Source organism: Ischnura elegans, chromosome 1 (genome assembly GCF_921293095.1).
Source record: "Ischnura elegans chromosome 1, ioIscEleg1.1, whole genome shotgun sequence".
Classification (NCBI taxonomy): Eukaryota; Metazoa; Arthropoda; class Insecta; order Odonata; family Coenagrionidae; genus Ischnura; species Ischnura elegans.
The window spans coordinates 47,378,917-47,402,623 of NC_060246.1; the positions used below are offsets into that span (position 1 = coordinate 47,378,917).

Below are 23,707 nucleotides of genomic sequence, written 5' to 3' on the forward strand. Positions count from 1 at the left end.
AATCAACTCTTGGAATATTATTTTTGTGGAATTAGTTAAAATTTCAACAAGCTTATTTCTTTTTCGAAATCGTGCACCTGAGTACTTTTTAATTAATTTTTTATCCATCAAAGTGTACGTATTCCATTTCACTTTAGGTTAACAATTAAAATATCAATGAATCCGAGAAACAATAATTTCCGTTTCCTTTATCTGTGAATGTTTAATTTTGGCACCAGATAGGAAAATCTATTCCTACTGTTTCCCTACAGGGTTTCTAATTGCGTTCAGCTGTAAAGTTATGATTCATATCGTTGCGAGGGAAATCATAAAATAAAAATACCCCACACTCTCCCTTGAAGCATACGCCAATTAAGCCTAAAACCGGGTAGCGGTTACAAATCAAACTTGAGGGATTACAGGGGATTATTTTTTTCACTTTCCCAGATTGATTCATTGAGCCAAATGACCCGCAAGAGCGAAAACGAAATAAATAAGATTAAAGTCATTAAAGAGAACAATTTTGATAAACGGCTCTACGCAGAAAGAAGAATTGAGTACGAAAACCACAGAAAGCAAAACCAACAGTAAAATCTGCGAAAAATAGTTTTAAAATTATGGTAGATAAATTAACGTTTCTCATATTATAGACAAAGTTTGGATTAGAATTTAAAACTTTCAAAGTGTATCCTTTACATTTAAATTATCTGTAGAGAACGATGTATAAATAGATCTCTTCTTGAATAAAAAACGAATAGTTTAACTTAAGATAAATATGCAACATTTAGTAACAGGTTGTTATATATGCATTTGTGTTTCTGACTAACACATGAAAATTTGATAGTAATTGACAGAAACAAATGCCACAAAATCATCACTTGAGTAATAGTTGTATTTTCCTAAAATATTGATCAGCAACTGCCGTGACTGATGTGTACCCTTAACATAAATTGAAAATATTTTTTTCTTGTTTTTTTTTTCACATCATTTTGTCACATCCACAAGTAAAATGAGTGCATACCCGTGAGGCATTAAACCAGACATGAAAATGTGTTTACTTTCCGCTTCGGAGGAAAATTCAACCACCAGTAGTGTGCACCGTTCCAAATTCGATTCGTCCTTTTTTATTAATTTCTGACGACGCACTGCAAAGGAAAGGAGCGATACATCTCCGGGATCATCGCTCAGGATCGTAATTAAGTTGTCAAGGAACCACGTAAACAAGGTGAAATAAGCGAAACAAAAACCTTGGGACTAAATTTCACGGCGAGCATGTGGAGCAGTGGTGTTGGCGCGGGTATGAGGAGGCAGTGACAGGGTCATCCCTCGCTTACTTCACCGAACTCGTCCACACAACGATACCTCCTCCCTCTCCCGCCTCCAACCGCCCCCTTCCCTCGTTCGCTATATTTGACGTCTGCTTATTATCGCCATCCTTCCGAGGCAGTGTCCCCCCTCTGTTATTTCCACTCCTTGCCTCTCGACTGTCTCCTAGAAATACCTCACGGTGAATCATGGCCGTGGCTCGCCGGTTGACATTACACAAGAGAACAAACGGGTTTTCTCTTCGCAGCGAGGAAAGGAGGGCTCATTTAAGATTTTTTTCTCTCTTTGCAAACCTCAGTGTAAATATGGGGTATAACAAGAAAATATATGGGATGCGCATTAATGGAAACAAGCCTAAATACCATTCATTACCGTCTTAGAGTATATGCACTTCACTGAAAATTTTAGCCTCTCTCTTGTCACAGGTCCAGCATTTCCTGAAAAGACGCACCCCGCAGTACGCGTACGTGCGGTGGGCTCAGGAAAGCATTCCCATGACTACACGATACGGTCGACCGTAGTCTTGATTTTGCAGAGTATAACTCGCGCCATTGTCTTGAAATTCTCATGGTGTACAGAGTAAATTATTGTGTATAATTATATGTATTTTAACGAACATTTACTAGAAAAAAGGGCAATTATGTTTATGTACAAAGGTCTGCTCTATATGATACGAATAATTCATATTGATAACCCTAGTTTTTAGCATACAACGTGTCAATAAATCACGGATAAGAATACCGTTACTGCAGAATGACTCTTTATTTATTCAGCAAAGATATTCTGAGATAATATTCCGTGTCACTTTATAGATAATACCGGAGGGAGGGATGCAATAAATTAACAGTCACGATTCCTGGCATTTGAAAGAAAATTATCCGTGCGCTGTTTAAGAAAAATTTTTAATTGAGTAAGGATGAGTATTAAGCCTTCGATGCGCATTCCATTCAAGGATTTTTGTCGATGAAACGCCTCTCCGTGCCAGGTCTAAAGTCGCTCCTCTCACATTTCGTCTCGGAAGATGACGGGAAGGCGAGACGCTCAAATTTATTTTGACGAACGTCGCGAGTGAAATGCCTGAGATCCTCTTTTAAGTAATCTCATTTTAACTCCGTGAGTGGCAGGTTGAAGGTAGCTATTGTGCTTCCATTAACATCGTTTTTCCCTCAGCATTCATGAACACTGAAACGTCATCTCTCACGTCCACAACGTTTTTTTACATAAGCCTGATTACCAACGAAACCAAGTTTAAAAATTTATGTACCAGGAGATGTGTATAAAAGAAAAAAATAACAGAAAAACGTGGGTATGGAATTGTTTATAGTGAAACTTAAGCAGATAAATATGTATGGTTAATAATCGGTGAGGGCGTATGACTTCTTACGAACTAAATCTTAATTTTGGATCATTGAAATGGTTAAGGTTTACAAATACACTTTTCTTGTTTCAATTGAATTGCATCCTACTGCAGTATTTTTGATTGGGAAGGTTAACAATATAGGTAATTTTTTGTATTGAATTGGTTAAAAGTGGTTATTTTTATGCAAAATATTCTCAATTTTGGCACTGGGTAAGGCTTTTGAATGAATCGACGACTGACTCTCTCATCGTCATGCAGGGGGTTATCCAGAATTTCCGAATGCAAATGACCACATTCAAATAGTTGTTGGATTTTCTAATGAATCGATTTATGAGTCATTCATTGTTTGAAGCTGCAACAATGGCACGATAGAAATAAACAGTTCCCGTAATAGAAAGCCTTGTTGTCGTGCGCCCTTGGCGGTCACATATAGGACCTAGAAATATCCGTGTATGGCCAAATCCGCAACGTCATCCGAATTTCAGCACAAATTTGGAAGTATGGAATAACTCAACTGGGCTAACATTGATTTCCAAGTTTGGTCCATGTCGAGTTTTTTGTACTCTCTAGCGTATAACGGTTGAGACATATATTGTTGACCGGTCAAGTCATACTGATGAACTCTTCTCGAGAAACAGCCGGGCGAATATCCCCTGATGACGATGGCAGAAGAGGCTATCAAAACGTTGACAGCAATGTCCATCCTGACCCGGCTGATTTCTCGAGAATAGTTCATCAATAAGAGTCAATGGAAAATCTCTAAATCTTTCATATTCACTCACAGCATATTTGAATTTTTAATTATTTCCTCGGCTGTTTATTTTATCGAGTAAAGGTCTCCATAATAGGCTGCTGCTCTGCCCAGCCTCGCTTAAGTTTTGAATTTGAAGAATCAAAACCTCCTTTAAAACCAACTTTTAACAATCTTTTATCAATGATGAACTCTGCTATTTCCAGGTTTTCTCGGAAGCGACTGTGGCCTTCAGCATCGGAGGGCGGCACTTCCCAGGAGAGCCCATCACCTACACTTACATCGAAGACCGAATATTCGAGAATTCAAGAAATATCTCAATTAAACTGCATCACCGAGTCGGAAGGTTTGTCAAGCTGACGCTTCACTTTGCTGCCAAATGGATAATGATTAGCGAAGTGACCTTTGATTCAGGTAAGTGTTCATTTTATTCTCTTTCCTTTAATACTGGTAGATTGACATTGCTAAAAATTTAACGGAATAAAATTAAATTTAATATACTATCATATAATTAGGATATTATTTTACGTTCCGGATATAATTATTGGTTATAAAATGATTGAATTCCATTACTTTCCACAACCTAGTGCAGACACTGATAGAAGAGCATTGAAATATCCTTCCAAATTTTAATTGGACTTATATACTTAGCCGTTATGGTCAATTACTAATAAATGTAAAATAAATAAATTACGATATCAAATTAACCTGGTATACAAAATTATGCATCAAATATTGAATACACTAAAGGATGAAGTTCGCCATGAAAAAATATTTGACTTTAACAAATATTGAGTTGGATAGCATTCATTTATAGTTTAAAATCTTCAGCAGGAAGTCTTTATGAGTGATTAAAAAAAGCGTGATTATTTTAATTTCGAAGATCATACATGAATTTTAATATTTAATTATTTAACATAAACTCTCGCTGAAAAGCCCCGTCTCAGAATTTCACCAACCATAAGGCGTTAAGAACTGACTAAATTCAGACTGCATGTTAACCCTGGGAATATAGCAAGTAATGCTCATATAATTTCACCAATTACAAGCATAAATAAATAAAACAAATAGCCATTTCAGAGCATTTTCCCCTGTCCCCATTCTTTATCTCCTAATAAGAGCATCAGCAGCTCCAAATGGCTTTTACTGAGGGTCATCATGAGTGCAGCCAGTGATGTATTGCGTGATACGAATTTCTCATTTCCAGAGATTGGGGAACGGAAAAATGCTGAACCATAATTAAAAAAAGCGAAGTAGGGCCATCAAAAGAACGAGGCTATTTTATGAGTGGGGAAATCCGTTGCCCGCGTCCCCATTTCAAGGCGGAGCTGAATGTGGGTTACTTACAATGGGCAAATACCTTCAAGGGTTATTAAATACAAACTTTGGCCAACAATTATGGCATTTTGCTGCAAGCTATTTTTATAGCTAAAGCCATTACCTAAAACTCTTCAGTTTCGGCAACTAAAAAAATATATATTGTAGGAAATTGTAAAGTAAAATATTCCCTTTCCTGGAGTGAATTAATTGTGAATTTTTCATTTATAATGACTATGATGATGCTTTCACACATAAATACTAAAAAATACCATATTTATGAACCTTGCTTATTATTTTAAATTTAAGCACTAGAGGCTTGAGAAAGAATATTTGCTTTAATTAATCACATTAACTACAAAACCATAAGTATGGATAGTTAACCTGCAATAATATTAATGCTTCCGATAAAATTTTATTTGTAGCGCGTAAACTCAATATGACAAAAATAAATATTGTTTGATAAATATGTATTAAATTGATTTTTTCTCATGAATTCAAATATTACCCTTGGTTTTTCTTTTATTTATCTGTGGTAGGGGAGTCATAATAAAAAACCTATTTGAACACCCTACTACCAATAACGTATGCTTTTATTTTATTTTCGATCATATGCTGAATATTAAATTGCTTTCATCGCATATTAAATCTTGATATAGAAGCGATGTTATATATTTTAAGAACCTTTTATTACCTTCTAAAATAAAAGGAATGAAAACTATAACTATTCCAACTATCGAAGCTATACCCACAAGGACACTTCAATGTGTTATTTGAAAAAGAATGCATAGATTTTGAACAATGTTCATAGTAGTGTTCACCACCGCCAGTTTGGCCATGGAATTACCGAATACATTCGGTATTCACGACGACAAAAGAGTCTTTCAATAATCTGACATTATTAATAATCTATTTTTTGTATACATTCGCTCGTGCGTAGGGAAAGAATATCCATTTGTGAAAAGTGAATGATTTGTCTCATTCAAGTAGCATAAACCCTTTTAGAATCCGGTATGAACATGAAAGGCAGGGAGAGAGGCACTGGACCGAAAGCTCTCTCCATTTTTTAGAGCCGATCATCTCGGCGGCGCATTCCCTATGCAAACTTCCCTCCCCACCTGCTCTTCTTTCTCCTCCTATTCCCTCCCACTTCACCCTTCCTTAGCGCTTGACACGAAATATACATAAGGAGGAGAGCGTGCCTACTCTACAATTTCTTCCTATCCAATAACCTTAACCTCGCTCCCTCTCCTCGTACCGCTCTAACCATTTTATATTGAAAATACACAGCGTCCACTTTTTCTTCATGCAGCAAAAATACATTTTCGCAGTACTTCTCTCCTATTTCCATATTTTCCCTACCTTCGCAGTACTTCTCTCCTATTTCCATATTTTCCCTACCCTCTATGCAGCCGGTGCTGTGCAGGTCTTTCAGAGGCTATTTCTTCACGTGGATTGATTGTTTTCATCTATCTTCATCAAAAATTTTATAGTAATGAAAATTAGTATAGAAGTAATAATAATGCGAATACCTAAACATCTATGATAACTAATCCTTTAATATAAAATATATGAAAATTACAGAATAAATCTAGGAGAAGATGGCTCCGTGTTATAATAGGCAGCAATCATGAATTGCAATCTGGTTATCCGTGTTCGAATTTTTGTTGCTAATTAACCTAATCCAATAGATTTTTTCATGGTAAATTCCGTTCTTAGTGTATGTAACTTTCTGCCTGTGCACATTTCTGCGTACAAAAATGCTATTTTCATGCAATTCTTTACAAAATATATCGAATAAATTTCCCTCGAGCGATCTTCCATGCTAGTTGATAGAAACTGGAATGTAAATTTATCTAAAATATGGCTAAAATATTTCACGAAACAATACATGTCATCATTGATCATAAAATTAATTTATATATTTTAAATTAATAATTTATACTGCGGAAAAACTGCGCTCTTATGTAATTCAACGAACAACTAAGGAGCATACGGCACGTGGCTTTTAAATCTTTCAACCTTTATACTTCCACTCTGCAAATGTATAGTATCCTCGCTGAAATGAAAATTTGGCTAATACCAACGCTTATTGAGTTGAAACACTTTTTTAAGCTTCTTATATTTATTCAATTATTCACGAACTATCTCTCATTAATCGTATGCCAACAATAGCAATATAATAATGTTGGTTAAAATTTAAATACCCTTTCATTACAATATACCTTTGTAACTTTCTCACTACTAATTACATCCATGAGTACTTAAAATCTAGTAATAATGCAGTTTCAGCAGTTAAAAATAAACTAGCGCTTTTCAAAGTCCGAAAGTTCGTAAAAAATTCCGCGAATCTATGAACGATTAGCTCAATAAATGGTGCATATTTATTTTGCACTTCTGCTTCAGCTGTATGAATATTTTTCTCGACAAACATTAGAATGACAACAACGTGTTAATGCAATGTCTCCATAGAATTTTATGTTTTTATATACCGATTTTTATTTTAGAGGTCTTTTAAACAAGCAGTTAGCATTTATTTAACCAGTAGGGTACCGGAATTGGTAAACTATATGGGTATCCTGAACCATAGTGACAGAATGAAGGTGAATTTAGAACCCAATCCTTTCCCCGGAGAGCCAAAACGGGATCAAATAAAGAACTCGCCTGTCTGACTCACTCATGAATATCCGTAGGTCACTGTAAACTCCCAGTTATTTTCACTTCCATCTCTTCCATACCCTTTCCCCTTTTCCGTTATTTCCCATTCCCTAATGCAGCACCACAGTTTATCATTCCACTCCACTATGGGCAGACATTTTCCATAATTTTCCCATTTCATTCACCCTAATAGTTCTCAATCTTTACCCTTTACCCAACTCTAGGTAAACTCTCTCATATTTTCCAATATTTCCTTATTTTTATCATATTTTTCTATTTCACATTTCTCTCCATCAAGAAAACTGCAATTTTATTCCATTAAGACAACCATGTCCAACATGAAAGACGACCTATTTCAAGGCACGAGCTCCTTCATTTTGATGAGGAATTCATCTCTTCAAATCGTAATCAACTTGAAAGTTGATTTCATCTATCAGTGGGAAGGTTCTCTAGATTCCTTTGAAGGATATCATTGATACCTACATATGAAGCGACCCATATGAAGTTTATGATAACATAGGAATTAATATTATATAAATTGCCAGTGAAAGTCTCTCCTTTAAAATTTGCATTCAACTTATCGATTCACAATATCTGCATGCTTTACTCTAGCAAAATATTTCCATTTCCTTTAAAGATGTCCATGGAATTATTCATCGACCCTACCCCGCTTTTATGCTGTCTCTTCATGAATTCAAAATCATATCTTGTGTCGTTCTGCCCTTCAGACCTTCGTAATTCATATTTTATATTCAGAATGTTACTTTCTCATCATCGCAACATAAATTTACCAGGCAGCACGTACCCAAGATACTTACTTATACTTAGAAATATTCATTTCACAGATTTCAAGTATAATTTACGCCAAAGAAATTAAGGATGCATTAATATGCCTTTTTCTTATTAGAGGATTATTTTAATTAGTCCGAATATTCAATAACAACTGAGTAGATAGTCGACATTTTAGCATGAATCCATTGCACAAGGCATTTAGTTAATCAATTTAAAATTTTAAGTGAGAAACTGCGTTTTACAAAAATCATAGCGATATAATAACTTAATTACAATATGTGTCCTCACCAGCAATTTATCGCCAGTTTTGCGACAGTATTTTATTGTAGAAATAATGGATTCGTAATTTTTTTCCAAAAAAATAAAACAAAATATGATGATTATTTCGGTACCACTCCAGTGGAGATCGTAAATAAAATAATGAAATTATTAAGAAGCTATAAACTAATTCTATATTGCCTATGTTGAAATTTTAACTCACCACAAAGCTTCGGTCTTCGCATCTTTTTTGAGGTTCACCAATACATGAACAGGAGAACGCACTCTGATGAGTCCCGTATAATTTTATTTCTCTCACTGAATCACTCTACCTTGGAGCTTAACCGTCTACCACAACATAAAACACAAAAACTAATCTTCAAATCCTTTGAGGAGAATAACCATCAGTAGGGAGCGAACATGGCTTGAGGTGTCATCAACCACCGACAAAACTACTTGGCTTCTTTCCCTCTCCTTTCGCACACTCGGCGTCGCCATATTTCTCTAAGGAGCGCATTTCGCGCACCATTTCTTCCGCGGGGTACACGTGTCTTAACACCCACTAACCGATACCCTCTCAAAGGCGGAAAAAAAAAACTTTCGCCTTAACTGCAGGGACCGAATAAACGTCTTCCCGAAATTGACTAACGGTCCGACATTCGACGCTCAAAATTTTCTTGGCTCCATGCATTCCTAAATCACAATCAGAAGTAGGTATCTGTGGCAAAAGCTTATTTGTACTTACCGTGCATACACAGTGCAACATATAAACTGACATGATAAACACGTCAGTAATTCACTGAATGAATTGAATGGAGAGTTGCTTTGTTTTCGTCGATAAGTGCATATATTAAGAAAGCTAGAGAGTAGTAGTTACACAGTTACAAAGTAGTAGTTCTCAAATAAAATAGATATTATAGATAATAGTAGTTCTCAAATAGAATGAATTTTAGCCGTTTCAGCCAATAGCTAGAAAAAAATAAGAGAGCTAAATTGTGGCTTGTTTAAGTCATGAAGCTTCCATATTCATGAATTAACCCTTTAAAAATACTGGTTCCGAACTATGAGACCCCTTGGAAAGTGGCTCATATCTCTGTCAAGTTAAAAATCCCTCCACATTGATAAGGGATATCATCAGTCAGCTCAACCCATTGTGCAATAATTTCGATGAGGACGGAAGGCAGGGCTAACAATAATAGCCATTGAGGTGCGCTAGCACATCCCGCGAATCAATTATTCAATAGACTCTAGTCCATGGGGTAGCTTGAAAATCCAGTTATCTTATTACACAACACAAAACAAGAAATTCAGTCGGACAGTGGCGTAAAACTGCTTCCGGCTTCACTTGATGGAAGATACAAACGAGCATACCTGAGGTTAGTGCCATCCGTAAGTGTATTTAGTGGCCCGAGCATTTTCTTCAGTTGCGTCATTTTGAATGCCACCATGCAACATTAAAACTTCTTCTATGCCATACCTGACGTTCATCGTCTCTTAGTCTGAATTTCAGCTCTAATTCTTCATCAACTAATTTTTTCTAGCGCGATTCATAGGACAGTTATTCAACCATATATCACCCTAATACTTTGTTACTCTTTGTTCTCTTTGTGCGAAATAAAAGGAAGGCATGGGAGGATCTTCGCAACATGCACGCTAAAATGGTGGAACAGGTTGAATAGCTAATAAAATTGAGAAATAGCAAGCAAATAGTTTACTACCTAAGATTCTAAAAGTATTTCATTTGAAAGAACAATAAAGTCATTCTAATAAATAATATTATTCAACGTTAACATCAGGGTTCAATCTCATATAGAGCACGTGATGAAGGGTATAACACAGAAGAATTATGTAGGTGCTCAAAGATCAGCCGATAGGAACATTGGGTGAAGAGTTCCGTCAAACCATTCTTAGGATTGATGACTGTAATAATGAGAATTGTTTCAATGAAATTCAAATACAGTTTCCAAACACTTTCCAGGATGATAGAACAGATTTATGATTTATTTTTCATAATTTGAGCATGGACTTTCTACGCTATGACACCATTTTATGCCGTAAATATGTAGCCATTGTGAGCCCCGAGTACGTTCTATGTTTTTCCTAGTAACGACAGCTATCTTAGGCCTCTATAGAAATTTGCATATCACTTTAGTTATGATAGCGTTAAAGGCATTGCGTAAATATGGGTTGATGACATAAAATGGCACGAAGAGAATGCGTGGCACATTTTGGAGAGAAAGCCACCGAGAGGACCCTTGCCGAAAGTGGCGGTGGACCAACAACAAGAGGAGAGGGAGGACCCGATAGAGCGGAAGGAGAGGGCTAGGGGAGGAGCGAGGGGGGGGAGATGCTGGGAAGGGATTGAGGTAGGGGAAACGGGCATGAGAGCAGTGGGGGTGGGGGCGAGGATATTTGGCGCTTACGATAAGGAAGGGGGCGGGTCGGGAGGGGCGGTAATGTGAGAGGAGGGAAACATCTTCCCACTGCCTACCAGTATGGGGAGAAGATGGAAAGGAAAGGGTAGCGGAGTAAGAGGGAGGGAGAGAGAGAGAGTTTTGGGGCCGCACTATCTCAAGGAAGCGAGGTACACAGGCCACCAACCCCTTATTAAAGATGAGGGCTTGCGCTAAGGGAGCGGCAGGAGGCAGAAATGGGTGATATGGACAGCCCAGGGGATGGGAATGGAGGAGTATTTAAGGTGGAGGCAAAAAGGGGCAAATTCTGGAATGGGCGAATAAAGTGTGGAACGTAGGGGGGGTAATGTTAAGGGGGAGTTGGAAAGTGATGCAAGAGATGGAGGAGGAAACGTAGTAGGGGGATGAAGATGGAAAGAAGGTTGAGATGAGAGTTGAAGGTTTTGGCCATAAGCATGAAGCGGAGGGAATAGTTTAATAGAATATCAAGCGGTGAGGGAGATCAGGTTGTGTGATATGGTGGGTGGAGAATCATTAGAAGTGTAGCGTAACGCGCCCGAGAAGGCGAGGGCTGTCAAGAAGGTAGCTTGCCATGAACGTGAAAAGAGGGCTAAACGCCACAGTGTGGTTACTGTAAAGGACGGCCATGAGAAAGAGGGTGGGGAGTGTGATAAGGCGGCAATAAAGTTACAGTGAAATGCTGGGATTTAATGGAAAGGCATTTAAAGCAACGAAACATGCTAACGTAGTTTAAGTCTTTCCTATTCGGAATTTTTTTTCCTTTTAGAGCTGCGTCCGGTGATTTAAACGCTTATGTAGCTGCGTAAGGAAAACCGAATCGTTTTGTGGGTTATTTTCCATTATGATTCTTTTTATAGTTACGGCAGGATAGAATGGCTCTTGCGCTAAAAATGAGATGATGACTGATCGTTAAAAAGACGCTCCTAAAAATTTGAAATGGCCTTAGATGAAGTTGCGGTAGCGGAGAGCTTGTTTCATCATTAAATGCTTTCTTGGCCTTCAAGCAAGATTTTGAGGAATTCTCTGAAAAAGAATTCTCACAATGAGGCAAAGAAGAGGGAGATTATGAAAGCCTCAAAACTATTTATAGTAACTAGATGATACGTAATAAGTTGCCCTTGACATAGAACTGACCTTTATTATCTTAAAATATTAGCAAAAAATATTTTTCTCCCTGGTATATTATAATGCCAGAAGCAAGTACATTTTACTGAATACAAGTAAATTTAGTACTTACCTTATTGCATCGAATTAATCTTTATATTTGAGGGTTCCAAATATTACATAAATGAGAAACTGCAAATTTATAGCATATAACTTGTGCAGGTAAAGCCTGAATGCTGAAGAATTTTCAAGTGATAATGATGATAAAATGATCAAGCGGTGCCATTCATAAGCCTTTTGACGATGCTATTAATTCCTTCAGATAAATTAAATTATTCCCACAGGTTTGTGAAAAATGAAAAGCCAGTGTAACATTTTATAATTTTTATGAGGCAAGTATCCCACGTTTAAAAAGATTTTATAGAAATAAAATGACAGAATTATATAAATTGAAAATTATAAAGCAATACAAAAGAGAAGGTGTAATAATTTTCGACAAAATATTCTTTATTTACTGCACTCCGAGGAGGTAACCAGGCTACGAAAAGAACACCTGTAATTTGAGGGAAACTTTCGAGTTCGCTGTCATCCAAAACGTGACTCTGCATACGTATGAGGATGGAACGAACTGCAAAATAAATATTTCGCTGAAATATGAGAGGCAACTTCATAACTAACTTAAGCCGGAAAATTAGCTGTCAAAACCTACGCGATGTTCCGCGCATAATTATTTGTATTCATTCACTGAAAAAAGAACAAGTTCCGTTGAGATCTGGGACCACAATTATTGCATCAACTCGACACACTAAATCACGTACACATCACGAGTATAACCCTATATTTAGCCAGCACAGCAGACCTTGGTTCACCTTGTATAAGAACAAAGTGGAAAGGTAATTATACTCACATATTTTTATCGGTCTCATATTTTGAGCATTCCGAGGAGTATGGCGAGAGAAAATCGCTATGAAAATAATCTCGACCGGCAATAACAAACCAGAGGAGAACTTTTTAGAGAGGAAAGAATTTTATTTTTTTCCCTTTAAACAATTCGGAGAACTTCAAAAACAAAAAGAATTCCCTTTTTCCCCACTCTTAAAAAACCTATCCATTCCCTTCCAGCCAACCCTTCACCAAAAACCTCTTCCGTTTCCTTCTCGCCACTCGAAGCGACGAACAAAGCGTTTCTTTTGTCCCTACTTAGTTTTTTGAACTCCACCACCACGCCGCGCCACCGACCCGCTCCGTTCTCCCCGCCTTTCTTCCCCCGTGCCACACCCAACCAACTATATACGTCTCCTTCCCAGCGCACAGGCCTTTCCCCGCACCCCCGTTGTGAGCGAAACTCGGGCGATTTCATCATTTCGTTCTGCAGGAAAATATTCGTCTTTTCTCTCACTCGCTAACTCTCTTGACTTCCTTCTCCTCCTCCTTTTCATTTCAAACCCTCTCCTCCAACTTTTGCATCGCGATTCTTTTCCTCACCATCCAACCCTAACAATGCCACATCCCCCGTAGTCCTCATCCCCTTTTTCAACATTCCTCCCCTCCCCCGCTGTCCCTTCACCTCCGCCAACCCGATACACTTTCCTATCCCTCCTAGCGAAACACTCCTTTTTTTGGATTAAAAACCCCGGACTTCATCCGGCCCTCCTCCCGCCTCTAGTTTTTGTTTCCGTGCCTTTTTTTTAATTTCCTCACCCACGAGCGAATATTTTCGAGTTTGTTCTTCCGCACTTCAAGTGAGGGCGGCGGAGCGTTGAATGAGATATGGAGGGGATGCAGACTCGTCGGAGGGAGTGGTCCGCGGAGTTTTGCTAGATGAGAGCTCTGGCGTTGCGGGAAATTTTTATTTCAAGAGCAATATGAAGCCGAAACGGAAGAGGGCAATAATGATAAAAAGATATGCGGTATAATCGCGCGCAGCGAGAGCTCTCGGATGAACGACTACCGCTGAGACTAAGTACACCAAATCCCCAAAAGTTTCGGAACAAGGAAGGTAAACCGATTTATTTTTTTTATCTTCCTTAGGCGGTTACTTATGTTTTCACGATAAAGAGTTTATCTTCAAGATTATGAACCACTAAAACGGTGGGTTAACAAGGAAGTGAGTTTTCAGATATCTTAGAGCAAGGACATCATTAGTTGGCCCCTATCTCTCAAATTCCGGAATAATGAGCACAGCTATCTTTATTGCGTAGATACAATTAGGCAAGGTCATGCAAACAATCTGTTATACCGTACCCATGTATTTAGATTAGCAAGCAGTAAATTTGGGAGACTCAAATAATATTTTTTCTTATCTCATTGGGAATGGACTCATTATGTCCGAATTTTCAAAAATGAAATAAATTACTTCGTAGTTTTTATTACAACCAGAAATTTGACAGTAATTTATCTATTAGAAAGGAGTTATTAACGTAAGGTACATAAATGGATCATTATGATAAAACTTAAGTTTTACTTATAGCTTTATATTAATGTTTTATCTAGCAACATTTCTACTTATCATCAATCATGAGAGCGCGCAAAGTATTTACATGATGAATAACCTTTGGCTCTTAAAAAATTATCCACTTCATATCACTGGCATCTCTAAAATACATTCTTGAAGTTAGGATATAAAATACTTTCCTCATGATGTGAAATTCAATTAAAAGTTGATTTTATTTTCCCTAAAATGGAAATAGGATGTGGATACTCACATTAATACTAAAAGTTAAACTATAGACCTCATTTAGAAGTACGAAGACTGGAATCACAGGGTATATAGCCCTCGGGGAATAGTTTGACTTTTATTATTACGCGTATCAAAAAGTAAATTGTAAGATCAGCATCTTTACCACCGGTTTATCATTCCGTGGGCAGCCGATCTCATGTACCTACTCAAAGTCAGTTTAACCTCGGTGTCTTCCTTCCATGTAATAAATTTTGCACCATTCATAAAACTGTGATTTTCCTCTTCCCTTCTCCAGAATTCCATATCCCTCTCTTCCTTACTCTTTGCCTATTTGCTCACCCCTGTTTTCTACGCGCGCAAAATGAGTTAACCTTTCCGCGGGCCTTCCGGCCGCGCCTAACCCCACTCCCGACCGGCCCTCCCCTCCGCATACTTCGCCACGGCGCGGCACAATTTTCCAATGCGGCATCCGGAGTGGGGGGCCTCTCACTTTGCCCCCTTAGGGCGGCTGCCCTCCAGGTGAAATTCCCGCACTTTGCAACCCTTTCCTCATTCCTTCCTCGGATTTCTCGCACACTCCCTCCGGCCACCCACTCCAACCGAGTCCCAACGTGTGCCCCCGCGCGCTCAAACCCCTCTGCACATACTCCATGGTCCCTTCCTCTATATCCCTTCCCTTATTTCCCTCAAGACTTTCACCCTCCCATCATCCAGCCTAATACTACCATCATTGTAACCGCAACCATAAATTGCCTTCACGCGTTCATACTGAGCTGAAAAATTTCCCTTTCCAATCATTTGTTGAGGTTTTATTAATCGTTTACAGCAGAAAACAGTTTGTGAATTTCAATAAAATGAATGGAAGCCATATTTTGGTGGCCTGAAGTGCCCGAAAGGATATTACTGTTTTACGTTGCATATTTTAGCTCAAGGAAAAAAATAAAAATTGTGAAAAATCTTCCGTAAATTCCGCTCAGTAATAAATAGGTGCAACTTTGTCTTACCCTCATCTCCGCATTCCTCCTCGGTGAAAGGCGAAGAAACTACATTTTTCATACTTTTTCTAGCATAAACCGTGGCCATCATATTTTGACGACAGCACAAGGAACTACTTGTTACACGCGTGAAAGGATGCGTTCATACAATACGCTCGGTCTACGCTCATCGAAGCAGATGTCGTGTAAAAGGGGTGTTTCTCCCAGCAATGACCCGACTCTTGACCCCTCATCGCCAGTGCCACCCCGGCCGCGCATAAACTTTAACCCGTAACCCTTTTTCTCCGAGCGCGTTTTAAGGTGAGGTATTTTGACGACACGTGCATCAAGGAGAAAAGGCGGCAAGGGTGGAGTGCCCCCCTCCCTCTTTTCCCTCCACCTCCTACACACACCCCTCCCCCTCTTCCGACTCTTCCGTTTTTCCCATCCACTTCCTCCTCCTCCACATCCGCGCCCGTTAAATGCCTCTCACCGAGATTTTTAAATATTTGCTCCCGCTTTCGTCGTAATCCGAGAGGGCTGGAGTATTTGCTCACCGGGTTAAAGGGCTACGAAAACACTTTCTGAACACAATCTGCACTTGAATTGATACGAGCCCACCAACATTTCAAAAGGTAATAACGAAGCGCGCAGTTTGTCTGCCATTTGAATCTGCCCTTTGAATTACATTATGACCGAAATATCATCTACATTGTATACATTCTCTCCACACTGTTAGCTTCCAATGTACACGAGCAGAATTGTTTCGGAAGTTTACTTAATTTGCCGTCAGCAATTTTGGGGTCAGGGTACTCACTTTCTTTTGGCAGACAAGCATTCTCTACCAAAACTATAAACTTTGCTAGAATTAATGAACTATCGTTTCCAAAAGTCTGTGTGTATCTATGCTCCACATTAGAGGTGGGTTAAACTGTTCATTTTTATGAACCGTTCACTTTGATCCTGTTCAGTAAAAAGAACAGTTCAAAATATCGGTTCATAGTGAACAGGTAGGGTCATTCGGTAGAAAATATTGTTTATCATGCGTTTAGAGTACATGAAAGCTTAGTGTGGTATCGTAAGGCTTGTGGAGAGTGTTATGGTAATTTCGAGCAAGAATCGCGTTTTAAACAATATTTTTGGAGATGCATCCACATTAAAAAATTTCATCGTAGGCGCCAAAAACGAAGTCCAAAGATCATCTTGGTAAAGGGGCCGAAAAAAATGTTCCACAATCATGAGTTCAATCGTTTTCTAAGTTCATGAATCGCGTTTTAAACAATATTTTTGGAGATGCATCCACATTAAAAAATTTCATCGTAGGCGCCAAAAACTAAGTCCAAAGATCATCTTGGTAAAGGGGCCGAAAAAATGTTCCACAATCATGAGTTCAATCGTTTTCTAAGTTCATGAATCGCGTTTTAAACAATATTTTTGGAGATGCATCCACAAATCCACAAATGTTCAAAAAACGAAATCAAAATGAACGCGATATCCCAACTGAACGCCCCGAGGAAACTAATATTTAATCTAATATTTCGAACGGTTTGAAAGAACTGATATTTTAAATATCAGTTCAAATATTAGTTATGTCGAACGGTTCGAATGAACTGATATTTTAAATATCAGTTCAAATATTAGTTAGAACGAACGGTTCGAATGAACTGATATTTTAAATATCAGTTCAAATATTAGTTAGAACGAACTGTTCAGTGGCGAACTGTTCGTTTTCGTCGACGGAGGGGAATAGTAGAGAAAGAAGGGGAGGGGCTCGGTCGTCTACGACGCACTTCGGCGGCCTTGGATGGCCTCCGTCGTAACCGCCATCTGTTGTACCCACAATGCACTTGCTCGAGTAAGCTGCAGTTCAAAATGCCTCTTGATGATCATACCTACTGTACCGAGTATGCCGCAATTGTGCAGTGCCGACATGAACAGTGAACAGGGTGTTTTAGAGAACGGTTCATTTTCGAACCGGTTCATTTCAGTGAACAGTTCGTTTTGGCAGTTCGGTTCTTTTTGACCCATCTCTACTCCACATACCGCTTGTATAAATCGGGCGAATTTCTGGTCAAAACTGAAGAGGATTGGCACACAATGCACGAGAACTTTGGCTGCCGCTGTAAGAGGCGTGCGCCACCGAGAGCCGATGAGGACGACTTGCAAAAGGGATAGAATACCTTGAGTCAAACGGCACATCCAGGAGCCCCAGCGGAAGGATGTTGTAACGTTTTAATTTCTCACCTTGAAACACAAATACAGTTGAAACAAAATTAGAACACTTTTACTAGTTATCGCGGCGAACACATCGAGAGCACCGACGCGCAGACCCGCACGTCACTCCTTTACCATCCATACTCCCCTCTTCTCTCTCCTTCGCCGTCAACAACAATTGATCCATTCTATTGTTGCTGTTCATTATCGCCTGCTTAATTGCCTTTCTCCCATCAATTGTCACATTAACATTCAAACCAAAATAACTCCAAATTAATTGATAAAATGTGGAGCTGAGGAACCTCGTGATCACACTCGCACCTGTCGGAGTTTTATCTTTTAGGCTCTCAGTCCCGACAAAGGCTATAATCTCCTCGGTTATAGTTAATTGACACCGCGGACTAGATGGCAGATGGTGCGAGCGGGGTTGAAATCATTGGTGATTCTTGTGACTCGGGTTCTCGTTCATGTGCATGCTAAATTCTTGTATATTTATTATTTTATCCTCAATGAGTGCGTTAGCATTGACGATTTAGGCATCCTTCTAACGCATCTTATCAATTATTACTCGATTATCGATATTACTCATCGGTAGTAATCTCCTAATCAACAAAACTTATACAGATTTAATTTATTGTAATTACCTGATGATGTTTTGCATAGTGTGCCATTTCTCCTGAAGTTTTACCAGTCCAGTTCATTCAACCGGAGAGTGTGGAATAAACACACTCAGACTTTTGGAAACGCCAGTGTACTTACTATTACCTGTTTTTGATCTACATAGAAATGCGTTAGGTTAAAATTTATTTATTGAAAAACATCCTGACAAACCATTTGTTTTAATTAATTTTTCGTTAGTTAATTTTAGCTTTCTTTACATCTTTCAGGGGCAAATGTTTCTACGTAGTCGAAAATCAAAAAAAGGAATGACAGCTTAGAAAACATAAATGAAACAAGATGAAGGACGCTAAATTTACCTAAAAAGATCTCTTATTTGTAATTTCGGATTTTTGGATCTCTAAAACACACATTACGTATTTCTTTATTCAAAATCAGAGGAATATAAATATACTTAAGTTTATTTAAGTCACTGTTTGAATAAATAATCTACACTTGTATCTCGAGAACAAAAAATGCTGCTAAATTTGTCTTATGAGAAAAACAAATTCATACGCTAAATAACGGAATAATAAAAGGAAATACTTTGGCATATTCCGCACTTTAAAACGCTAATCTGTCAGTCTCAACATATTAACGTAAATTAAAAGAAGAAACTTACTGGATACACAAATACTGTCGAAGGTACCCGATAAGTAATGGTATTATATCATGGAAAGGACTGCTACAGAGTGAAAACACCTTCAGGCTTGTGCGAAAAAAGACAGAAAATGACCGACGACGAACTATAACTACTACCGAAGAAGAAAAAAATACTCTTTCATGGAAACCATCAGGAGATGACAGTCTCTCAGATCACTCGAATTTGAATATATTTAATACCTATTCGAGCATGGCACTGTAAGAAAAGCGCTTTATGCCGTCAATGTAGGAAGAGCAAACCGCACGCCAACGCCGCGGTTAGTGTAGCCCGTGAGCGCCACACTCGACATTCACTCCTAATCTTCCCTCGCAGTCACTCGTGAGTACAACTCCCATCATAGGATATCTCACTCACTCACTCATAGGCTTATGAGTGGGAAATTACTTCCAACAGCACGGGCATGCGTGTAGCAGGGGTTACGAAAAACTGGATTTTCGAGTAGAGCACAAATGGTTCCAGAAAAGATCTCAAACAATTGAGAATGATCCCCCGACTTTAATTCTAAACCTTATATTACTTTGTATTGGACGATAATGGGATTTGAAAAGCCTCTTCTCTGAAAACCGGTCGTCGCGAGCTTGAAGGTTATGATCAAAATAATACGTGGTAGAAAATTCAGACAAGGGCTGCGTCAGGCAAGAATAGTTGTCCAGTGATGATGGTAATGGGTTCATCATATGTACAGTTCAGGTGGATATTAATGAAACACATGAAACCATGGAAGAGCAAGGCTACAAAAATATATCTCACTTCGAGAAATACAAAACCTTTCGCAAATAGCCAACTTCGATGGATAAATTTGACTAACAAGGTTTTACATCTATCTGGTGGACGGATAAGCAGATTATTTTCCTAAAATTCGATGGCACTATCAAGTATTTATTTTCTATGTACGTGGCATGGGGTGTTGAGGGGCAAAGGTGAGACCAAATGGGGAGTGTGGAGCGTCTTGTCTACTCCTCGTCCGAAGAAACAGTGGCAGGGGGTGGAGAGCGGATGAAGAGAGAGGGGTTGGGGGCGGAGGGAAAGTGCAGTGTTTGAGTTTGCCCCTTTTGTCTTCCCTACACAACCTCCCCCCTCCCCCTAACCACCTCCCCATCCCACCCGCCTACCCTTCCAGCATTTCTTCCCCCACTCCAGATGAACGCATTCTCTTTCCTCCTCTCTATTCTTCCCTCTCTCTCGCCCAGTTGACGCTTTGCAAACAGGTATTGCTCTTGTATGTATACATACGGGCGTCTTTCATCTAACATTCCGCCCCTCCCTCCTCGGGGGAACTCGTTGACCTACCCACGTCCTATAGAGAGGGGTGGGGTGGGGCGAAGCATCGCCCCCTGGTGGCGCCTTGGGATCGATTTGCACGCGGTGGCGTCCCGACGCCCTCCCCCACACTCCTTTTTCGCCTCACCTTCACTCACCCTCCCCCCCCCCTTCAGTCTGCCACTTCCGCATTCGAACCCACCTTCATCTACGTTTTCGCTACTATGTATATTCTCCACGTTTCGGCGATGTTCCTTTTCATCCCATGCTCGATACAACCCCTGGGTTATCATTTATCTTCTTCCCCAAAATTTCCGTACATCACTGAGTAATTTCATTTTTCAGAATAAATTTTTTTCTTTAAATCATCATTTGGAATGATGACTGAAATATAAGGGATTCACAGCAAATTTTCCACCTCATCAACTTTGTTTTATTTCACCATTTCAGTAACAACTTGCATTAAAGCTGAATAAATCTCAATGGTTTAAAACGAACGACTGATAACGTAAATAAATTTTACATCTTTTAAATAAAAGTGAATTTCCAAAAAATCTGGGCACTCAAAACAATGTGTTAGTGAAACTGAGGTAATCTCATTTGGAGAAAAATGTCGTAGCTACAGGTGATCGGAAGGCCTTTTTCAAATGTACTTCGGTGTCTTTCGTTGCATCATATACAGGTATTGTGCACTTTTTATCGCCACCTTACCTGCTTGAGGACAAAGTAAGCGAAAAAGTGCGTTAAAACAGGCACATAATCCAATCGTATCACAACACCCAAACGTATACTGATATTAGCTTAGTTAAAAGGAATGTGAGAATAATTTATAAATCTGTTAACCATAGATAAGATGCCCATTGTGATATGATTAGAGACTTTTGAAATGTAAATGAATTTCACAAGTAATCTGAGCTGCGAGTGTGTCATGTTGGACCACTAATAGTACGCCTGCTTAGCTTTCCGCGTCTTTCTCTACCACTTGCAAAGCTCTTGCAAACAGAACAGAACCTGCGAGGCCAACCTCGTTCGTTTTTCTTGGGTAACTTCTCTCATTTTTGTTCGTCTCTTCTATTTTTAAGCAAAGTCTTACTTGTTCTCGTTAGGTAATGGTCACGGAATCACTTTTCGATTTTCCTCTAAGCAAGTTTCGAAATACGAAATAAAAGAATACCTTTTCCTCTACGGAATAAATGGAAACACAATTGTTCATAGCTATACCGAGGGAATCCATTTTTATATCTCTAAGCAACATGCCGAGGAAATTGTAGCATTTATCCTGAAAAGGCCGTTGTCCTCGTTTATTAACTAATAAATGCATGATCATTGATTAATTGGAAGAGTATGATTTTTTTATTTATTTTAAAGGTTGTAACATGTGAAGTAGTGAATTAATGAACAGGTAATATTATTATTACTCTATGCATTTGGTAAAGAGAAATACCTCTGTGGAAGATTCATGCATTCACTAATAATTAATATTTCAATTATTTGGGCTTATTTTAGAAATATGTATTTATCCCAGAAACGTTTAATTATTATTATTGTTAATTAAGGAAATGATATTCATATGTTTTTCCACCACGGTATTATCTTTTTCTCTCGTTCAATTACCTGAGGATATATCAATCGATAACTTAAATGCAACTTTGGTTACTTCCATAAAAACTTTCCTATTGCTAACGGTGCAGATGGAGAAATATAATGACGACAGTCTCATTCTTTTTCAAGCGCTCATCCATGCAAATGTATTTTTTATGTTTTTAGAAAAGAATATAATGAAAAAACGGTGTCATAAAAAATTTCTCATTACGGAGTTAATATTTCAAAGCCGGACGACCTTTAGTAATCCGTCATAAACATATCGAAAATTTGATTTCATGTTTTTGAAGACAAATTTGTATTAAATTCACCGGAAACTAATAGTACTAAAAGTTGATTGCATTCTAAGTAACGGTCAGACGTGCAAAAGTAATCGTTTGAAACCTAATTCTCATACATTTTAGTTATAATTCAACCATGAAAAACCAATAATGATAACTAATTATGATACTTAAGCCTACTTTATCAAAGAGTGAGCAATTGATTAGATATCCACCATGTCTTCCCAAGACTGCGTGCTAACAAAGAACTTTTGTTTTCCTACAGATGTAGCGCATGGTAACTTCTCCGTGGAATCCCTTCCAGAACCCGACACGCCAGTTCAGAGTGACGTCTACGTGGAGAAGGAGTCGAACCAAGCACAAGAAGAACTTCCAGGTGAGAAACTATGACTTCAACAAAGCGCAAAACTACTCACGCCGAGAGGGAATATTTAATAGCTATTTTTTCACATTTTCCTCTTTTTTCCCTCCACTGAACTGCTAAAATATGCCGCTGAATTACCCCTCACCCACGCTCCTCATTTTACAGCTCCCAACATACCTCCTTCCAATAGTATTCCCTCGACTTCCTAGAAGAAAGGAGTTGGGTAAGGAAATAACTCTGAAACTCATAAAAAGAAAGCCAAGACATAGAAAACCGTCGAATGCTCCCCCGCATGCAGCCACCAATGTGAGACTCCACGCTAGAACGTAACCCCGCTCGTCGTGGGAGAATTTTTTTTACAATACCTCCCCACTACTACCCTCATCTCTTCCCCCAGTATTTCTCTTCCCTTTCCAAAGGCATTCGCACACCATGCATCCATTCCGCACGCCATTTTATTAGCAGCATGAAACGCACCATATTATCTCCATCCTCCACCACATTCACTTCGCATGGGCTACCGTGTTCCGCCTCCACTACCGGCACCGTTCTCATTTTTAACACACCCCGCCCATATGGGAAGTACACCTCTTCCGAACCCTCCCTAAAAATCACATATATTCTCTACTGGAAGGCCCGGAGCGAGGGAAGAAATTCTCTGTTTCCGCTCGCTTTGTTTCCCCGCTACACAAACCGGTAATGGTTTTCAGGAAAACAGCAAAGATAAGGGCAGACAGTGGAATAACTAAGATAAGTAACGCGGTCATGGATGGGTGTTGCATTTAAGGTAATTTGAACTATCACTCAATTCATTTTCCTTGCAATATACACATCGCTTACTGAATATAATTGTTGTTTTCTTCTCACTACAGTAGAGGCATACCTAAAATAAAATAGTCGAGATATGTTTATCGTAATCCGCAGAAAATATGACCATGTTTCACTATGAAATTTAACGTGAATTTTGCTGAATATTAATTGTTTGCAAACAGAGTCTATCAAAGGTATGGCTTTAAAAACACCGTGCAATT

The 23,707-nt window shown here is 38.7% G+C and overlaps 1 protein-coding gene across 1 annotated transcript in view; it reads left to right on the forward strand.

Moving 5' to 3' along the window:
- The window catches only part of LOC124159508 (discoidin domain-containing receptor 2-like), a 574,242-nt gene that overhangs the window by 505,753 nt on the left and 44,782 nt on the right, over positions 1 to 23,707 (forward strand). The window contains exons 10-11 of the mRNA XM_046535367.1: positions 3,623 to 3,830; positions 22,578 to 22,688. Of these exons, the coding sequence (XP_046391323.1) occupies positions 3,623 to 3,830; positions 22,578 to 22,688 (319 nt within the window). The remainder of the gene's footprint in view (positions 1 to 3,622; positions 3,831 to 22,577; positions 22,689 to 23,707) is intronic.